Below are 22,083 nucleotides of genomic sequence, written 5' to 3' on the forward strand. Positions count from 1 at the left end.
ATACTAATATGCAGATTCCCAGTGACACTAACATTTAATTCATTTTAATCATTAACAATAGTTTTTGTTCGATCAGATTTCTCGTAATCTAAATGTCCAGTTCGTTGAAACCGCTCTAGTAAATTTTGAAAAGTTTCTCTTTTTGGTTGTCATCTATCATGGAATAATTGCTGATGATAAATTCTTATTGCTAGTAGCACATTTTTATTTGTTATACTCTCCTAGAACAAAAAAACATCAGAATCATTTCCTGATTAGAAAAATTCCTATTAGTAATGGTAGCAAAGGAACTGGAACTTCAAAAGAATGTTTAAGCAAAGCAAATGTTTAAGCATACTTAGTGTCAAAGTCATAGACAACTAGATAGAATATTGTATGTTTTTATTAATATTAAACACACCAAAAACCTTAACTACGTAGATATTTTGATATATTAACCAGTATTAATAAATTAAGGGTCAGTCGAGATTAATATGTGTTCATTTTCGAAAAATTATTTATGATTGAATATTTTCACGGCAAAACTTAACTACGTAGATATTTTGATATATTAACCAGTATTAATAAATTAAGGGTCAGTCGAGATTAATATGTGTTCATTTTCGAAAAATTATTTATGATTGAATATTTTCACGGCAAACCTAATAAAATTTCACGTAATTTTTGTTGTAATTAATGGTAGGGGAGCCCAAGCGGGGATTTTTGCAGTTACTCGAGCGCGTCAGATTATCATATGGGGAGAAACCTGGTACCCTGCAGATGTACCTCTACCATATATTGGCTCTTAACACAGGGGAGTTCGTTAAGGGGGGCCCGAAAAAAAAATCTATCCTTAAAAAAACTCGAAATTGTCAGATTAAGATAAGGTAAGTTAAGTACATGCAAAAGAATGTATATTTCAAAAATCTGACGATTTGAGCTGGGCGTAAGGAAATGGGAGAGTCCCAAAATTTCACAAGAAAAAAGCGAATATTTTGCGAAATGAATGACAGATCGAAGAACTAAAAAATATGTGCTCAATATTTTTTAAAAATCTATCGAATGATACCAAACACGACTTCCTACAGAGAGGGGTGGGGGTAAATTTAATATTTTAAATACGAATCCCGCGATATTTCGCGAAATGAACATCAGATCGAAAAACTGTAAAATACACTTATTTAATATTTTTAAAAAATCTATCGAATGACACCAAAAACGACCCCCCACGGAGGTGGGGTGGGGGTTACTTTAAAATCTTAACTAGGATCCCCATTTTTTATTGCAGATTTGGATTCCTTACGAAAAAATAAGTAACTTTTATTCGAAACATTTTTTCGAATTATGCATAAATGGCGTTATAATCGGAAAAAACGATTGTTGGAAATGGAAAATTAAATTAAAAAATGGCAAGCGCCCACTAAAATGGAAAATGTTACTTAACTTTTTTTGGTTTTAGGACCTACTCTTCACAACCCAATAGGTCTCCAAAGCGCTCGAGTGACTGTACATTTAGCATACTTTGCTCCCCTACCATAACGTTTGGCTTAAAGAACTACGAATAACTTACAAACTAAAGCAGTTAAGTCTAGGGAATGCTTATGAAATTAAAAAGTACTATAAAATATCATTTCATTACAATACTAAAATACAGGGTGTTCCATTTAAGAAAACTAAGAAAATACTCATTCCAAGTTTCGACCATCCCTGTATACTAAAATTAAACATTTCGATATATTAATAAAATTTAATAATAATAGACTATATTAAAAATCACTTGGACATAAATGGAGTTTTTGATATTAAATCAGTACAATTCTGCAGGGTGTGAAGTTGGCTACAAAATTTATAAAAAACCGTAATTATCATTTAATCTACCTTGTATAATATTACAAAACCTCATATTTTAGGAAAGAAGACATCGATCAGAATCCAAAAATGTAAAAATATACAGGGTATCCCATTAAAAAAAAAACGAAGTTACAATCAACTTCCGGTATAACCGGAAGTAGCAAAGAGACCAAAATATTTTCATTAAATAGTTCATACCTCAAAACCCCTGTATTCCAATTTTTATGATTCTCTTACCTTTAGTTCTCGAGATATTTCTAATAGGCCCTTTATCTGCCTCACCCTGTATAAAACCGTTGATTAAATATCCTAATTCGGATATTCAATCAATAGGCGAGGCAACGAAGCAGTAAACCTAGGAAATTTGTGCAGTAAGATGAATCGTCATGGAACGTTTTGCATTCGATTCAAGACAGTGTCAGACAATTTTGTGAACTAAATTGATCTGCGGCAAAAATTTTTGTGCATGAGAAAATGCAGTTTCAAAGTGCATCTCGAAGAGATGGACAATGAAAAATTTAGAACCCAGGAAATATTGACGGAAATGAGTTCAATTTTTATACTTGGGGGTTTTGGAGGTCACTGAATACGAATTTCATGACGGCGCGGCGATGTTCTCCGAGGTACTTGGTGCACAGGGAGGAACTCATCGCCTAGGACAATTTCGCGAGGCGATCGAATAATTCGCGAAATGAAGATTGAATCGAAAAACTGAAAAATACGTGTTCAATATTTTTCAAAAATCTATCGAATGACACTAAACACGACCCCCCACTTTATCCCCTGGAGGTGGGGTGGGGGTAACATTAAAATCTTAAATGGAAGCCCCCTTTGTTATTGCAGATTTGGATTGCTTACGTAACAATAAGCAACTTTTATTCGAGAGATTTTTTCGAATTGTGGATAGATGGCGCTATTAGCGGAAAAAATTATTTATAATGATACCATAGGTAAATTATAAAAATGGTCTAATATCTCGAGAAATATACTTCCAAATAAAAAACCAAAAAATACGTGTTTAATATTTTTCAAGAACTGATCGAATAACATCAAACACGACTCTCCACTTCCCCCTGAAGGTGGGGAGGGGGTGCCTTTCAAATTAAATAGGAATCCCCATGTTTTATTGCAGATTTGGATTCCTCATGAAAAATAAGTAACGTTTATTTAAAACATTTTTTAGAATTGTTGATAGATGGCGTTAATAAATAGTGTCTTTCCGATTATAGCGCCATCTATCAATAATTAGAAAAAATGTCTCGAATAAAACTTATTGTTCGTCCGCTATAACTTTTGTATAATGTTTTGTATAACACAAAACATAAAGTGAAACGTACGTCGATGTGTATAGCATATAGTATACAGTATACACAATGTACATACACATCGACGTACGTTTCACTTTATGTTTTGACTTAATTGGTTTGAAAATGAATCGTGACGCATGGGAAAAGTTATAGCGGACGGATCATACTTATCTTAATGTAGGGAATACAAATCTGCAATAACAAATGAATGCTCCTATTTAAAATTTTAAAGTCACCCCCAACACCACCTCCAGGGGGTGGAGTGGAGAGTCGTGTTTAATGTTATTCAATAGGTTCTTGAAAAATATTAAACACGTAGTTTTTAGTTTTTTATCTGAAAGTGTATTTCTCGAGATATTAGACCGTTTCTATAATTTACCTATAGTATTACGATAAATAATTTTTTCCGATTATAGCGCCATCTATCCACAATTCGAAAAAACGTCTCGAATAAAAGTTGCTTATTTTTACGTAACCAATCCAAATCTGCAATAACAAAGGGGGCTTCCATTTAAATTTTTTAAGTTACCCCCACCCCATCTCCAAGGAGTGCAGTAGGGGGGGTCGTGTTTAGTGTCATTCGATAGATTTTTGAAAAATATTTTGAAAAATGAAACATACTTTTCAGTTTTTCGATCCAATCTTCATGTCGCGAATTTTTCGATCGTCCCCCGAAACCAGGTACCGCGGAGACCATCTCCGTCATGATATTCGTGTTCAGTGACCTCCAAACCCCCTAAGTATAAAAATTGTACTCATTTCCGTCAATATTTCCTGAGTTCTAAATTTTTCATTTTCCATCTCTTCGAGATGCACTTTGAAAATGCATTTTCTTATGAACAAAAATTTTTGCCGGAGATCAATTTAGTTCACAAAATTGCCTCACACTCTCTCGAATCGAATGCAAAAAGTTGCATGACGATTCATTTTACTGCACAAAATTTCTAGGTTTTGGGCTTTTTCGTGCTTCTTTGCTTCGCCTAAAATGATAACGGAGAAAAACAGGTCACACACTAAACGAGACTCAATACAAACTTAAAGTTTAAAAGTTGTAATTCAACTACATCTGGAGACATTTTTATAATAGGGAGAAAAGAAAGGAGACCACTATTTTCTTTTTCTTCCTACTTAAGATAGACTTAGGCCTTCCTACTTACAATTCGCTTGGGATAAAAGTTTGCTTTAAAAACACGTCGTTACAAAATTATACTGTAAAACCCTTTACCAAATCACGCCAGTCATTGACCGAAGGTACAAAGGAACCCAAAAGATTTGAGTAATTTTATAAAAAATTGTATGGGTGTCCGAGCGATTATGTTTCTTGTAACTGCGTATATAAATCCCTTGGGAAGTTTGAGAACTGCTGATATAAGAAATATTGCCTATATTGTTTGTTATGTAGCAATGGACATGTTTAAAGTATTAATTCAACAAGATATTTGTTATTTTTGAAGTCACTTTTGCTTATCTACCTTTTGATAACACTTCAGTTCATCGCCTTCCACTTTTTATTTAGTAGTTCGCAGTGTTTCACAAGGTTTACTTATTTATTTGATCAATCAAATATATTTTTATTAAATTCCCAACACCGTACGATACAGTCTCGGTAAGTAAACAAATCTTTTAACATTTGTGCTCGTTTTTAAACTAACATTTCCGCTATTTAACCTTGTCAGTTCTAATCAGGAAACGCAACAAATCATAGGTATATTATGGATTGATAACACATGATTTTAGTAAAGATAAACTTATCTCTCACCAAGTAACTCATTCATCTTCATCTAAAAATTCCATCTCCATATTAAATTACTATCAAAAATATGGGTAATTTACTGTCAAACTTAATCTAATTAGCTTCTAATCAGTAATTAACTGTATTCATAACAATATATAAAAGTAGCGATGAAGGTATCCTACTCTCCTAGCGGAACTACTACAGATCTGGCACTTGCAATTAACTCATATAGTACATCTTCAAATTAAATGTGGAATATTATCCTTTAATTTTGTGTAGTTGTTTCAGTTTATGCTTGCTATTGTACTCTTAGTTCTAGATTCTTCTATTCTTCTGTAACTTACCAATATTTTTATTTCCTTTTGCAACGTTTTCTTTTAATATCCATATTCAGATCATAACAATACATTCTAACATAGTAAACTAAATACAAGCATATTATTCAAGATACATTATTTATACACGCTTGTTCAATTGAAGCACATATTTGGTCATATTAGCCTTGGAAATAGTTTTAATCATTCTACAGGGCCTCGCTTTTTGACCCTTCGCTTTGTTATCTAACGTATTCGTTTCATATCTGTTTAGTATACGAAGTGAATACGTTCGATAACGAAGCGAAGGGTCAAAAATCGAGGCCCTGGCCTTTTACAATGCTTCTAAGCGTCATCCTGATCCCTGTTCAGTTCCTATCATTTTTATTTGACTGCGATTTTAAGTATTGTGATTAAAAATGGCTTTTGGTGTTAACATAATCTAAATATAATTAGCGTGCGATCATTTAATTTTTTGTTGAAATTTTTATAAAGGAACCTTGCTCCGATACAGTTATAGTGGGCAGAAGTACGAGAGGCATGGTGAAGTGTTTTAGAAGGCTTGCGGAAGCGGCAAGTGAATTAGAACTCGTGGTAAACGAGAAGAAACCAATTGGTTTCTACAAACTCTCGAAGTATCCAACAGATAATTCAAATTAAGAATTCACATATAGTGGACCGCTAGTAAATGTAACAAACACGACAAGCGACGAAATAAAAAGACGCATAGCAATATAGACCAGTAAGGATCTGTGAAAAAACGTCTATTTTTGGATGTGAAAGGTGGCATTCGAATTTTTGCAGATAAAGTTAGGTGACACCTTCAGTAATAATAATTGACTTATGCTCCTTCTCAAATATGCCCGGAACATTAATAAAAAAATGAAAATATTTAAAAATTTCGAAAAACGTCGATTTTTTTCTGCTTTCTTTGCTTATAACTTTAAAACGATTCGTTTTGGAACAAAGTTGTACAGAAATAAAATAAAGATAATTGAATTTTGTATGATATACGACTAGTCAAAAATGTCTTAACGTATTACCTTTCCTGCAATATAGAAATAAATACAAAATAAGGGGGCAAAATGCGCCTGTTGTTATTCAATATTTTTAACCACTTTGGTGGCACTTAGAACCTTCGTAATTCGCTTAGGAAATTATTTGTAATATACTTAAGAGGATCGGTACGTATTTTCGGCTGCAGTGCTATTCAAATGGGGATTCATTTTTTGCGAATCCTGAGAAAACTAATAAGTATTTTCGAAAAATTTAAGCGCAGAATGAAAGATTACGTTATTAGCGAGGGCCGAAAGTCCCTGAGAACTTCTATAATGTTTATTTTAATAAGTTACAGGAGTGAAAAACTAAGAAAAAATTTAGTGTGATTTTTAATTTCAAATATCTCACTTAAAATAAACTTTTTATTTATTCTAAGGGACTTTCGGCCCTCGGTAATAATTTAGTCTTTCATTCTGCGTTTAAATTTTTCAAAAATATTTATTGGTTTTTTCAGGATTCGAAAAAAATGAACACAATGCCGTGGTAATATTTTCCAAATCTATGTCTGTCTTACAACGCACTCAGCCGAATATAATAATCTCATTTAATTATAATCATCACACCTCATCAAAAGCTTCCTTACAAGAACATAGTCAGCGATTTTGGTATGGCTTAGAGCCAGACTACGTCAAGATCGCTTATAAATCGTGCTGGTAATCGCCTTGCAGCGAAACCTAAAACAAAAAAGAAGAAGAAGAAGAAGAATATAATATTGTCAGCATATATTGTCAGTCAGACACTGACAATCAGTGACAATCACGACAATTTTAAATATTTGACATTGCATCGGGAATATTTTAAGTTATTGATTAAATATTATTGATATATAGTGTATTTGATAAATAATTGATTTAATACGTAAACTTAATAAAAAGTTATTTATTGTGCATTATTTGTGGAAGATCCAAGCAGAGAATACATCAGGATAATAATATATTCTGTGATCCAAGTATTTTGTTGTTAAAGATGTTCAAAATTGTAAGCGTTCCATAACAATGTATTATTAAAAAATCACTTTAACACTTTTCCTCTTTTCTCGATTGATATTAGTTTTTGTTGTACAAATAAATTATTACAATCACTAAATACATAGTTAGTGAAAAAATTAATACATTTTTTAACTGAATTAATAATTTGCAATTATAAAAATAACAGTTATCCAAAAACATTCAAAAGCCATCTCTTTAAATTAATGATGACATTTTCAAGTAGAATGACATTCTAGTAATGTTTACATATCCATACCAGTGTGAATTTTACTGCACGTAATTTGCCGTGTAAAGACAGATAAAGTAGGGATACACGTAAAATATTTGCGAATTATGTACCCATAGCCTTAAACGGTGTACCAAATTTCATTAAAATCGACCTAATATATTTTGCATAATAAATTTGCAATCTAAATGTTTTTAAAAAAGTTCAAATTTTTTAAAATCTTTCTGAACAAAAAGTAGACCATTTAGAAGTTGTCTAATTTTTTTACATATAAAGAGGTGCTCTACCTATATCTAATACACTTTACAGAATTAAAATCGGATTATTTAAGGGGCCTCAGCAATGTTTTAAACTTATAAACAATTTTTTGGCTTATAAACAAATAGCTTTGTTTAATAATAAAAAAATTAATGTTTAGCAATGAAAATAATTAAAACCGGTATAATTTGACTTAAACTTTCAAATGCTGTCTAGTCAGCAGAATTGCTATTTTATTTTTTAATTAAAATTATTTGCGTTCAAAAATTGCAATTTTTCGAATTTTTGAAAGTTCCACTGCGTTTATCTCAAAAACTACGCATCCTACGAAGAAACTTGTAAGAACATTTTTTGCTTAGAATTACCCAAGAAATACAAAAAAATGTTTTATTTTGCGAAAAATCGATGTTATGTAATTCCTCAACTTCTTTGTTTATAACAATCTTATCGACATCCGGATCAACTGTTACCCAAAAAAATCGTGTTTTACGGGTCAAAAAATACATAAAAATCTTGGGTAAGTCCATCTAAATAAAGGAGCCCGTAGCACCCCCTCCTGGCCACAATTTGTTTATAAGCCAAGAAATTGTTTATAACTTTAAAACATTGCTGAGGCTGCTTAAACAATCCGATTTCAATTCTGTAAAGTGCATTAGATAGGTGGAGTGCTTTTTTATATGTAAAAAAATTGACAAATCTTTGTATGTTCTAGTTTTTGTTGTGCAAGATTTTAAAAAATTTTAATTTTTTAAAAAAGGTTTAGATTGCAAAATTATTATTCAAAATCTAGTAAGTCAATTTTAATGAAATTTGGTGTACGACTTTAGCACATTACAAAAATTTTCTAAGCGAATTAGGAAGGTCCCAAGTGTAACCTAAGTGGTGGAAAATCATTGAATAATGACAGGCTTGTTTTGCCCCCTTATTTTATATTTATTGCTATTTTGCAGCAAGGGTGATAAATTAAGACATTTTTAACCAATCGCATCTGATAGAAAATTTAATTATCTTTGTTTTATTCCTATACGACTTTGTCCCAAAATGAATCGTTTTAAAGTTATAAGCAAAAAAATTAAAAAAAACGAAATTTTTTGAAATTTTTAAATATTTTATTTTTTTTAATGTTCCGGGCATATTTGAGAAGGAGCATAAATCAATTATTATTAACGAAGTTATCACCTAATTTTATCCGCAAAAATCTGAATGCCACCTCTCACATCCACCTAAAAACAGATCCTTACTGGTCTAATAGCAAACAGATCTGTTCACGGTATCAATATTATTACAGTAAGGTCTTGTTTTATGTGGTGGATACGTTCTACAGAAAAGCGCATATAAAAAAATCGCATATAAAAAGCCTTACTTGCATTGAAAAAGTAGGGATACGTTCCGTAAATTTCTAAAATCACATAAAATTATAATATGTCTTTGATATTTTTTGTCTCAATTGGGCCAAATAAAATCTTAAAGAAGAAGTTAAAAACGCAGACTAACAATATTGAGATTTCAAAAATTTCTTCTAATGGAACATAAACTTTACGACACTTAATTAAATGTTTCAATCCAGAATTCAAAATGTGCTGTTTATTATACTGCAACTTGAAATCAGCAACATTTAAACTCTTCAATACTTAAAGATTTAAATTTAATTTCAAAACAATTACAGGTTATACCTTTCAATGCGAAACTCAGATTAATGTAATAACTATACATGCTACATCATGTCACAAGGGGAATACCCGAATTGCAAACCCTCAGGTTACTGACATCTGGATGAAAATAGTTAATATTAATTCCCACTATTTGTTAATAATATAATTTTTTTGATGAAATACAAACCGCACAATTTCAAAATCGCATTAAAATAATCCGAATAAAAAGAGACCTTACTGTATATAGTTCGTAATAATATCATTAGTAGACAACACTTTAACAAAACTGTTTGCTTTTCCGAAAATGTTCTAAGCATTGTATTTCTGATTGTATGAGAAAAATAGTGTAAGATACAATTAATTCTTGATCATACTAATCATTATTGGATCAAACTAATCATCCCAAAATAAAATTTCGATTCTATAAGTCTACGTTTGTTTCCGATTCAGCCGTTAAAAGTTATAGCGACAAAAATTGTCAAAACAAAAATACTGGCTTCCAGTTCTGATAAAATTAACGAAATCGGTAGACAACGGATTGGATTCGTGATAAATGTTGAAAAATAAGTTTAAAAACATTTTTCGGTTTTTCACTTCCGGTGGAAGTTTTTGTTGACTTTCGTTTTATTTTTTAATTTTTCCCTAAAAGCTGCAGGTTTACCTTTTTTTAGTTTACCTCTGTCCTTATCTTGTAACAAACAATCGCTTTGATTTCGATCCACTTGCTTGCAAAAAAATTCTCACAGAAAAATGATTTTTGCACCGATAACGATTTTCGTCCCTTTCTCTTTTCGTTTTAATGAAATATGATATTTAAAGGCGGAGATACATATGCGCGCTGCTCGGTGTGCGAGCCGCTCGCGCGCAGCGTATTCGTCAGATTAGTACGTGTTTTCAAGTGACGCACAAACGGCACGCACACGGCGCACCACGATCTAAATTCTGTCGGTTTTTCAACAAACGCTTTGATGGTTCGCAATACGTATTTGGACGGGTTTGCGAGTGGTTTGTAGGTTTTGGCGCGCATGGGTTGAATATTTGTTAGTAATGGAATGTCGGAACTGTCGGAAGGAAATATCTACCTTATTGATGTTTACCGTGGAAAATCATTATTGTGGGATCCTCAATAAAGAACCATTTAATTTAAAGAAACAACTTAAATCCGATGAACGGAAATAGAAGCTGAAATAAAAAAATGTACATGCGGACCTTTTTAAAAAATGTTAGTTCATTGTTGTACTAAAAATAACATGTATTAAAAATAAGATTTATTATTTTATTTGGGCATAAGCCACAATTCGAGTTTGAAATCAAGTTTACTTGACCTTTCGGCTTTCACTTCAGAAATAGTTATCAATATCAAAAAAACATTCAAAAGCAGATATATATTATGTGTCACCGGAAAGCGAAATAGGTAACGCACGACTTGGAGAACCTATAGTTTTCTAACTTCGTGTCTGGTGAAGCAACGCAGTTGAAACAAGCGGAATATTATAATTGTGTCACCGGAAAGCGAAAAAGGTAAGGCACAACTTGGAAGACCCAATAGTTTTCTAACTTCGCTTCTGGTGAAGCAACAGAGTTGGAACAAGCAGATATATTATAACTGGGTCACCGGAAAGCCAAAAAGGTAACGCACAACTTGGAAGACCCAATAGTTTTCTAACTTCGCTTCTCGTGAAGCAACGGAGTTGGAACAAGCAGATATATATTATAATTGGATCACCGCAAAACGAAAAAGGTAACGCAAAACTTGGAAGAGCCTATAGTTTCCTAACTTCGCTTCTGGTGAAGCAACGGAGTTGGAACAAGTAGATATGTTATAATTGTGTCGTCGGAAAGCGAAAAAGGTAACGCACATCTTGGAAGAGCCTATAGTTTCCTAACTTCGCTTCTGGTGAAGCAACTGAGTTGGAACAAGCAGATATATTATAATTGGGTCACCGGAAAGCCAAAAAGGTAACGCAAAACTTGGAAGAGCCTATAGTTTTCTAACTTCGCTTCTGGTGAAGCAACGGAGTTGGAACAAGTAGATATGTTATAATTGTGTCGTCGGAAAGCGAAAAAGGTAACGCACATCTTGGAAGAGCCTATAGTTTCCTAACTTCGCTTCTGGTGAAGCAACAGAGTTGGAACAAGCAGATATATTATAATTGGGTCACCGGAAAGCAAAAAAGGTAACGCACAACTTGGAAGATCCAATAGTTTTCTAACTTCGCTTCTGTTGAAGCAACGGAGTTGGAACAAGTAGATATATTATAATTTGGTCACCGGAAAACGAAAAAGGTAACGCACAACTTGGAAGAGCCTATAGTTTCCTAACTTCGCTTCTGGTGAAGCAACGAAGTTGGAACAAGTAGATATGTTATAATTGTGTCTTCGGAAAGCGAAAAAGGTAACGCACATCTTGGAAGAGCCTATAGTTTCCTAACTTCGCTTCTGGTGAAGCAACTGAGTTGGAACAAGCAGATATATTATAATTGGGTCACCGGAAAGCGAAAAAGTTAACACAGGGCTTGGAAGAACCTATAGTTCTCTAATTTCGTTTCTAGTGAAGCTACGCAGTTGAAACAAGCAGATACATTACAATTGTGTCACCGGAAAAGGAAAAAGGTAACGCATGACTTGGAAGTACCTATAGTTCTCTAATTTTGTTTCTGGTTGTAGGAACAAGCAGATATATTATGGTAGGGGAGCAAAGTATGCTAAATGTGCAGTCACTCGAGCGCTTTGGGGACCTATTGGGTTGTTTTTTTTTTCCCTGGAAGCCGTCTGTTGTGAACCGGTTGTACTGCAGCCACTTGGCTTATTGTACATCTTCCATTGTTTATGAAACCCATTCCAGAATTCTGGAACCCTGTACCAGCTTGTACAGGTCTAGTGGGTGGGTGCCATATAATTTTGGAGTCATTTCGATGTCTCCGAAAAGTGTTTGCCGCCTCCGATCCAATGCCTCACAGTCATGCAAAATATGGTTGACTGTTTCAGGTTCTCTGTTACAGAGTCTGCAGCTCAAGTCTCCATGAAACAGCCCCATTGTATGCAGGTGACCCTTAACTGGCGCATGTCCAGTGAGGAAACCTGTTATGACTCTGAGCTGATTCCTGCTTGTTTTCAGCAGTAACTCAGCTCTACTAGCACATGTCCGTCCGATATACATCTTGCCATGTGTTTGACCGGGTACACTCTCCCAGTGTGAGTTGTGTTGGCTTCGGATCCAGGCTTTTTTTCGTTCGCGGACGGTGCTTTTTGGCACTCCCACGGCCGGCTCTGGACCCAGGTATTTTGTAGCTGATGCTCTCTTGGCAAGTGCATCAGCTCTTTCATTGCCGTATATGCCCCGATGACCTGGAACCCATACCAGTATAACACTGTTATGTTGTGCCAGTCTATCAAGTTCTTGTCGACATTCCCACACCAGCCTAGAGTTCACCTTAGGGCTTATAAGAGCCCCAATGGCTGCTTGGCTATCTGTGCATATGTTAACCCGCTGCAGTTCGAATGCCCTCAGGTTGTTTTCTCTTGCACACTGCAAGATTGCAAAAATCTCTGTCTGAAATACGGAGGTACATTCTCCCAGTGGAATAGAAATGTTGAAATTTCCACCACTATAGAATATTCCTGCGCCCGAACCGTCTGCAGTTTTAGACCCGTCCGTATACCAAGTGCAACCCTGCAGTCTGGGTCGAGAGTTTCCTCTGTCCCATTCGTCTCGTGGGCAAATGTCCACTTGAAAAGGTACTTCAGGCATATATCTTGATGTCATATGGTCAGAAATCATCATCCATTCAGCATCATTAATTTCATTCGTTATTTTACTATGTCCTGATTTAACTGGTACGTTGCTCAGGTTTTCTCGCAGTCTATAATAGCCCATTCTCGCCTCACCTCTTATTGTTATATGTAAAGGAGGGAGATCCAGTAGTGCCTCCATAGCTGCCGTAGGTGTGCCCCTCATAGCCCCCGTGATCCCGAGACAAGCAAGTCTTTGCACCTTGCTTAATTTGATGATGGCACTTTTTTGCTGCACTTTTGGCCACCATACCACTGATGCATATGTAATTGTGGGTTTTACTACCATGTTATAAGTCCAATATACCATGTCTGGTCTCAAACCCCACATTTTTCCATGAGTACGTCTGGCTACCATTAACGTAGATACCGCTCTCTTCGTTATTCTTTCTATCTGCTGATTCCAAGTAAGTCTTGAGTCTAATATTATCCCGAGATACTTTACTTCACTCACCAGATTTAAATGTATACCATTTAGACTTAGAGGACCCAATTCCTCTGAATTCCTTCTTTTAGTAAATTTCATGATTTTGGACTTGGTTAAGGACTGATGTTAAGCCCTACATTTGAAGTCCATTCTGTAACTACTGTCAGAGCCTGTTGCATTCGATCTCTGACTGTACCATTAAATTTTCCGTGGGCTAAGATGACTAGGTCATCCGCATAGCCCAGGACGTGATGCCTATCGTTGTCGAGTCTAGCTATCAGGCCATCCATGACCAGATTCCACAATAGAGGAGATAAGACTCCCCCCTGTGGGCAGCCTCTGGCTACCTGAGCTGACACTGTATCCCCTAGCAACGTAGCATATATCACACGGCTTCTCAGCATGCAGTCTATCCATCTACAGCTTGTTTCGTCTATTCCTTTAAAACGGATCGCCCTTGTGATCGCTTCGTAAGAGGTGTTGTCAAATGCTCCCTCAATATCGAGAAATGCACCCAACATCACCTCTTGGTTTTCTAGAACGTACTCCACTCTCTGTACAAGATGGTGCAGTGCAGTTTCTGTGGAGACTCCCGCTCGATATGCATATTGTCCCCGATGTATCGGACTTTCAACCAATACACCATCCCTGATATGCCTATCGAGCAGTTTTTCTAAGGTCTTCAGTACGAATGACATCAGACTTAATGGCCGCAGAGACTTGGCCCTTTCCTGTCCGATTTTGCCAGGTTTGGGTATAAAAGCCACCCTTATCAGCCTCCATGCTTTTGGTATGTACCCCAGCCCTAAACTAGCCTGCAGTATCTTACACAATTTTTTGAAAAGAAGGTCGTTTCCCTTCTGTAGAAGTATTGGATAAATCCCGTCCGGACCCGGTGATTTATATGGCTCGAATGAGTTTATTGCCCATTTGATTTTGTCCTGGTTTATAACTTCTTTTGCCACATGCCAGTTTTCCCTAGAACCATAATTCATGATATCCAGTCCGGTTTGCCATGTGTCTAGTGGTATCAGTTTTGTCTCAGACTCAGGAAAGTGCACCCTGAAAAGCTCTTTCAGGGTGTCTTCACCATTCTGAGTGTATTCACCTGACTCTTTTTGGAGCGAGGGAATACTTATCTGAGGGTCCTTTGAGAGAACTTTATGGAGCCTTGCCATTTCTGAAGTCCCTTCTATCTCTTCACAATGCCTTCTCCACGATTCTCTTTTTGCCCTTCTCAGTTCCTTATTGTAGTCAGTCAGCGCTTTGCGATAATCGCCCCACTCGCCTGACCTTTTGGCGAAATTAAATTTTCGTCTAACCTCTGTCCTTTGATTTGCAAGATTATGATTCCACCAGGGAACTTTCCTGTTGGAATTCCTGACTATCTCCGGACAGTTGTCTTCGAACGCTGACGTGACAATCTCTTGAAATTGTTCGGCAGCCATGTCTAGGTCCAATGTATGCCTTATCTTCCCGTTAATCCTGCCTAAGCTATATTCTATGTCTGCTTGATATGCTTCCCAGTTTGTTTTACGAGGATTACGATAAGTTTCCTTGATAAGCTCATTGCCTGTCATTTCAAAACAAATGTGTCGATGGTCTGAAAAGGACACCTCATCTGACACATGCCAGTTTTTCACAGTTCTAGCCACGTTAGTCGTGGCAACTGTTATATCAATCACCTCCTTCCGTCGTGAAGTCACGAAGGTTGGTTTTTTTCCTACGTTTAATATGTCTAAATTATGTTGCATTATAAACTGTAGTACTGACTCACCTCTTGCATTGGTGTTTGTACTGCCCCAAGTCAGATGGTGCGCATTCGCATCACAGCCAATGATCAATTGCAATCCATTTTTCCTGCAATCTCTCACTAGCTGCTCCAATTCCCTTGATGGTGGTTGTTCGGGATCATCATATGGGAGGTATGCTGATCCTAAAACTATCTGCTTCACCCCTCCTCCATCTATGATCTTCATCTTTACCGTGGTTAAATCCCTGGAACAGTGATTTATCAACGGCAGTGTTTTGATGTTTCGTTTGACTATTATGCAAGTTCGCGGGACATCGGCAGACCGGCTATATATAAGCTCTCCACCAATACCCGATAGACCTCTTATTTTGCCCTTGTAAACCCAGGGTTCTTATATCAAGGCTACATCAAACCTTCTCATGGCGACAGTAAGTTCTGCCGAAGCTGACTTACTATGCTGGAGATTCGCTTGCAGGATTCTGATTGGAGCCATCAATGCCTCTGATGGTTTTGAAGGATATCTTTTTAAGTCTGTAATACGCCTTGAAATTTGCAGCCTTCAATGTTTTATAGGAGACCTCGTCGATCGTGTATACGAGGATTTGCATGTCCTCTCCGACCTTCCGATTTTTCAACAACCAGTCTTCCGTCTTAAGGTCTTTATTTTGCCTCTCTAAACGGGTTCTGACTGTTGATTCTTCAGCCTCTTTCTCGGGGATGCGGGCGAGGACCATAGGGCGTTTTGGCATGTGGCTGGGATCGACCACATTTAAGTCGACTCCTTCCCACAGGCCCTCCATAGTCCTTACCACCTCAGTAGTCCATTTTTTGGTATGTTCGTTAGCACAGTTTACCCACAGAGTACCTGCGCTAAACGATGTTTTATGGAACTGTAGCAGTTGATTTTGACTTCCAACAGGAGCCTCATCCACTGCTAGCTTTAGTTTGTTGATGATCAGGTCTGCGTGAGCCTGATCTAGTTGAGTATCCGGATGGTGCCTGTGTGCCACCGCTATCCTGAATACTTTTGTGACATTGCTGTATGACCTAGTCTGCTCATGAGAGCTCCTTGGTCTCTTAGCAACCCTTTGTTGCGGGGGGGTAATGGTATTCTCCCGCGGTCTCTTTTTACCCTCGGGTTTTACCAGTACTCCCGTTTTGTTTTTATGGGGATTTGCTTTGGTCCATGTTCCAGCAGCCATTTTTGCCTTTTTCGTCATCTTTCTTTTTTGAGCTCCAGAAAGGCGTTTTTTGCTACTTTGTGCAGAGTCTGTTCCGCTTGGAACAACTTCTGGCTCAGTATTTGGGACAGATACAGAATCCACGACTGAAGTCGCCTCTGTGTCCGTTCCCGTTTTTGTGTTTGTTTTTTCAATCTCGTTCTCCATATTTGTTCCCACGAGTTGGGACGAATTGCTGTCAGGCACGGCAGTGCGCCCTTACCGTGCTAAGGCTATAATCCCCCAGAGTTCGCCATCTCTCTAGGGCATCGCTTTAGATACACTTTACTCCCTGTACCATGCATCCCGTCGGCACGATGGTGTTACACCTTAGGATTGGGAGGATGGATCATTTGGCGTTACCCAGGGTGCACCACGTGGAGGCGATCCATCGCTACACCCCCCCTATTGGGTTGTAATTATTAGGTCCTAAAACCAAAAAAGTTAAGTAAAATTTTCCATTTTAGTGGGGACTTCCCATATTTTTAATTTAATTTTCCATTTCCAACAATGTTTTTTCCGATTATAGCGCCATCTATCCATAATTCAAAAAAATGTTTCGAATAAAAGTTGTTTATTTTTATACAAACAATCCAAATATGCAATAAGAAACGGGGGCTACCATTTAAGATTTTAAAGTAACCCCCCACCTCACCTCCGTGGGGGGTCGTGTTTGGAACCATTCGATAGATTTTTCAAAAATATTGATAAAGTGTATTTTGCAGTTTTTCGATATGATGTTTATTTTGCGAAAGATCGCGGGATTTGTATTTAAAATTTTAAATTTACCCCCCACCCCTCTCCGTGGGGGTCAAGTTTGGTATTTTTCGATAGATTTTTGAAAAATATTGAACACGTAGTTTTTAGTTTTTCAATCTGACGTTCATTTCGCGAAATATTCGCTTTTTTTGTGAAACTTTTTGACTCGCCCATTTCCGTACGCCCCGCTCAAATCGTCATATTTTTGAAATATAGACTCTTTTGCATGTACTTAACTTACCTTATCTTAATCTGACAATTTCGAGTATTTTTAAGTATAGATTTTTTTTCGGGCTCCCCTGAACGAACTCCCCTGTGTTAAGAGCCAATATATGGTGGAGGTACATCTGCAGGGTACCACGTTTCTCCCCATATGATAATCTGACGAGCTCGAGTAACTGCAAAAATCCCCGCTTGGGCTCCCCTACCATTATATTTGTGTTGCCGGGAAGCGAAAAAGGTAGTTCCCGAAATGTTCCCAAACTGTGGCTTATTCCACATAAAATAGTAAATTGCATAAGATGACACAAGAAAATAGTTTCAGAACAATACCAAAATAAAATGTAGTAGAAGTACAGGACAAAGACATGATTATCTACATTTACTAAATGTTCGTAAGTTTCCTCTGGATCGTCAAAATGAAAAATTTTAACGAACATTAACCGCGCCACGAACGCGCGGCGCACACACGGCGCGGAGTTCGTGGCGCGGATATCTGTCTCCGCCTTAATAAACATAACGGTATCTGGTTTTATTGATATTTGTATATATCATATACATTGCAATGAACCCACAATTTAATATTGATATATCAGCCGAGAGGTTTTTAATTTGATTAATTACTTGTTGCAGAGTCTCTATGATGATATGGAGGTAGACGAAAATCGATGCTTAGAATGAGCCCAGTTAAAACAGAAACAAGAAGAGGATGCGTCCGGCCACCACATTTCGATATATTGTGAGTACTTTTTGGAATACTAATATATTAAAAACATATTTTATGTACAGCTGCGGCCATTAAATAGTTGAATAGTTAAATAATTAAATAGGTTATACCTTTAAACAGTGCATTTATAAAATGTGGAAACGGTCTATTATCTCATGACTAAATTATTTTCAGTGTTAAAGCTCTGACTGGTCGATTTTTATTTTTAAATTATGATTTTTTGACGTATATTCCATATTAGTGACGTCATCGATTTGGGCATGATGACGTCATCGATGGTTTTTTAATAGGAATGGCGGTCGTGTGGTAGCTCATTTGAAAGTTGATTCAATTCTCTATTCAGTAATATAAACATTAACATCAATATTTATACAGGGTGGCCCAAAAATAATTTTTGAATTTAAAATAATTAACGCAAAAAGAAGAATGTATGTAATTTATTGTCTATTTATTATAATATATATGTCTATTTTTTATTGATCTGTAGGAAAAAATCCCCAAAAACCACCAAAAAAACAGTTTTTTGGATTTTTGTAGGGGGCGAACCTTATGGCAAAATCTGAAAAAAATTAAGGACGTAGTGTTTGACAAAATACACAAAATAAAAAAAAATTAGACCCCCAGATACCTCTAAGAAAAGGTTTACGCTTTTTTCCAAAAAAATATTTAAATTTTTTTTGGGGTTATGTACACTCAACCTACGGATCTATAAAAATAGACATGCTTTGTAAAAGCCTTAACTATGCCTATGAATTTTTTGAAATTTTAAAATTGTTCATGCCATCTAAAAAAAAATAAAAAGAAAAATGAAGTTTTTGATCGTGGTGGAAATGGGAAGGAAGGATTAGACGGAGAGCTAGAGGCGAGAAATCATCGTCATAAGTAATATGGAGTTTGGCATGTGAAATGTGTCTATTATATATTGATAACTATGACCCCTTTCAGGCTGACACCTCAGTGGATACAGGAATTAGCAATAAGGGATGAAAGGGGAAAGTTGGTGCAGTCATTAAATGTTTTCACCTTCTATTTTGTTAAACCTCCATCGATTTGCATGAAAATTGGTGAGTAGTTAGAGCATAACTCAAGAAACAAAACTAATATGGTGCCAACGTGCGCTTTTACCCTGGGGGTGGATGCCACCCCTTCTCGGGGGTGAAAACTATTTTATTAAAAATAACCCCACTAATCGATAGAGGAACAAATTTTAAGCAAAATTTGTTACTTCTAATTATTAAAATAAATCAATACTTTTTGAGTTATTAAAGATCAAAGATTTGGATTTTTCGTGAAATAAATGCATGATGTAAAGCGGTTTTTCGTGAATAATTCAAAAACTGTAAGTTTTATCAAAATAGTTATGATTACCAAAATTGAAGATAATAAAAATAAAAGAGATTTCTTATTCGAAAAAGCTTTGAGAATTAATAAAAAGTGAGTTATAGGTGATGGAATGTATATTTTTTTTTTTCGGCTAGTACCCAAATCTAAGTATTCAAGCTCAAATAACGGGAAAACGGTGCATTTTATAAAATATATTTACTGAACACTTGTCAAAGTACTCAAGAATACCTATCAAGTGAGCTCCAGATGAAGTTTATAACATCAAAGCTAAGCAAGTGATGATGAAAAAAAATAAAAGAACCCTTTCGAGTTTTTAGGAAAAAGTGAAAATTAAAACATACGCTATTTATATATTTATTTTGAAATTTGTTAACAGAATAGAATTTCGGGAATGAAGTTAGGATTATAATTTATAATTTATTATCAAGTTCGTTTTATTACAATTTAAATATAACAAGTTAAAAATGCGAGCATTATTATAACGAAAACTTTGTTTTTTATGTATTTAAATTCCTAATATGGAAAATTGCTATTATGAAAAGTTGTTTAGAATTAAAAATTATGTTTAATGTGCAATTATATCCTACTATTTAAATATTGTGAGCTATAAAGTCACTTTACTGAGCGAATTTCTTGAGCGAAATTCATATTTTTTACACATCGACTAAAATCGATACAATTTTATATAATCTTATTAGGTCTGGATCCCGCGTATGAAAAAAAAGTTGATTAATAGCAAGCTGAAAATTTGTTAATAGCTTAAGGGTGTCTAGTCGAATAAACTTTGATATATGGGAACACTGAAACAGGGGTAGTTTTAATTGTGGAACAGGTTAAAAATTTGGAACGGTCACAGCACGAAAACGGCACATTTATTTTGTCCGACAGAACAGACTTAAACTCTCCGAACAGAGATTAAACTCTCATGAAAAAATCAGACTGCTATTTATTACCTGTCATAATTCCTGTCATTTGACATATTCTACATGTTCCACTCATTAAAACGCCCATTTGGTGATAAATAGCAGTCTGATTTTTGCATGAGAGTTTAATCTCTGTTCGAAGAGTTTAAGTCTGTTCTGTCGGACAAAATAAATGTGCCGTTTTCGTGCTGTGACCGTTCATAGATAAAATTTGCTATCTGATGAGTGAATCGTAGGTTTTAGACGATACAGAACTTTTTATGAATTATAACTTTATTTCGTAAAATTAAAAATAAAAAAGTGTCCCGTAATATATGTGTCCAACTTAAGTAGACACACTGTATATTATACAATATAATATACATAATACATAAATCATTGGGTAGACACCACCAAAAATTTGTAACCTGCCATTTAACAATACTTACATTAAAATTAATAAGTAATATTTATTTATTTGATATTTCAATTCTTTTACAGTTTATATGAAGTAATATATTTTTGAAATAATATGAAATTTTCATTAACATTTTTACGTACAGTGTCTCCATTGTAGAATTATCTCGCTATCTAAAATTGCTAAAAAATCATAAATTGCTGTCCCGAGATGCAACTTGTCGTTGAGGTCAGTTATCTCGAAGATGGTTTGAGATATCGAAATGCCGTTTTCAGATTTGGATTCAGGAGACAAAACTACATTGACATCGGTACATAAGCTCCAGATATTGCAGGGATGGCAACGCAGGAACGAACGAACGGACTTTGCGAATTTATAAACGAAATCAAAATTTTCGTTGAAAATACTATTTATTTTTCACTTTCACTGTCACATTCACTAAAATCGCTATCATAATTATTTTCATCACTTTCGCTATTATGAATGTCATCATCAGCTTGCTCATCATCCATCTCATCGTCTGTTTCATTCTCAAAAATAATATCTCTAACAATCTCTGGCATTTGAGGAGCTTCAAACCATTTGAATTTATATGTGTTATCTTCAGCAAGTTCCCAACCATTTTGTTCAATAACCAGATCTGTTGGATTTTTTTATAGGCGTTCAACCAAATACTTTTAATGTATCGTGCTCGTAAAAGATGTTGATATAGCTCAGATTGAGATGGTGGTAAAGTTGGTGCATCAAAATTTTTCAGATATTTTTTTAAAAATGGTTCATTTACGTCTTTTAGCTTATATCGACGATTAAATATTGTAAGCCGTATGTCATTGACTTTTCTTTGGAGAATTCTTTTTGTAATCCCTGTATCGTATATGTGACAAATATATGTTTCTAGAATTTCAAAAACCATCTCTTCGTCAAAATCGATATCTCCAAGAGCATAAAATGCTTCCTTATATTGCTCAAATGATTTAATAATATTGAATGGTCTCTTTTTTCCCTTTCTATGAAAACATGGATTATAGTCACAGACAGTTAGAGCGTGGAAACCAGCTAAAGCTTTGCATATAGAATCTCCACAATGTTCGTAAATTTTACAGATACCAATATAATGTTTTTTTCCTGCGGTTCCAGACTGTATCCAAATGT

At 35.4% G+C, this 22,083-nt stretch overlaps 1 protein-coding gene across 1 annotated transcript in view; it reads left to right on the forward strand.

Annotated features, from left to right (window-relative positions):
- The first annotated feature begins 4,623 nt into the window (after positions 1 to 4,623).
- LOC114340687 (heparan sulfate glucosamine 3-O-sulfotransferase 1) overlaps positions 4,624 to 22,083 on the forward strand; it is a 208,393-nt gene continuing 190,933 nt past the window's right edge. The window contains exons 1-2 of the mRNA XM_050656395.1: positions 4,624 to 4,743; positions 18,174 to 18,279. Of these exons, the coding sequence (XP_050512352.1) occupies positions 18,209 to 18,279 (71 nt within the window). The 5' untranslated portion in view covers positions 4,624 to 4,743; positions 18,174 to 18,208. The remainder of the gene's footprint in view (positions 4,744 to 18,173; positions 18,280 to 22,083) is intronic.

Source organism: Diabrotica virgifera, chromosome 7 (genome assembly GCF_917563875.1).
Source record: "Diabrotica virgifera virgifera chromosome 7, PGI_DIABVI_V3a".
NCBI classification, from domain to species: Eukaryota; Metazoa; Arthropoda; class Insecta; order Coleoptera; family Chrysomelidae; genus Diabrotica; species Diabrotica virgifera.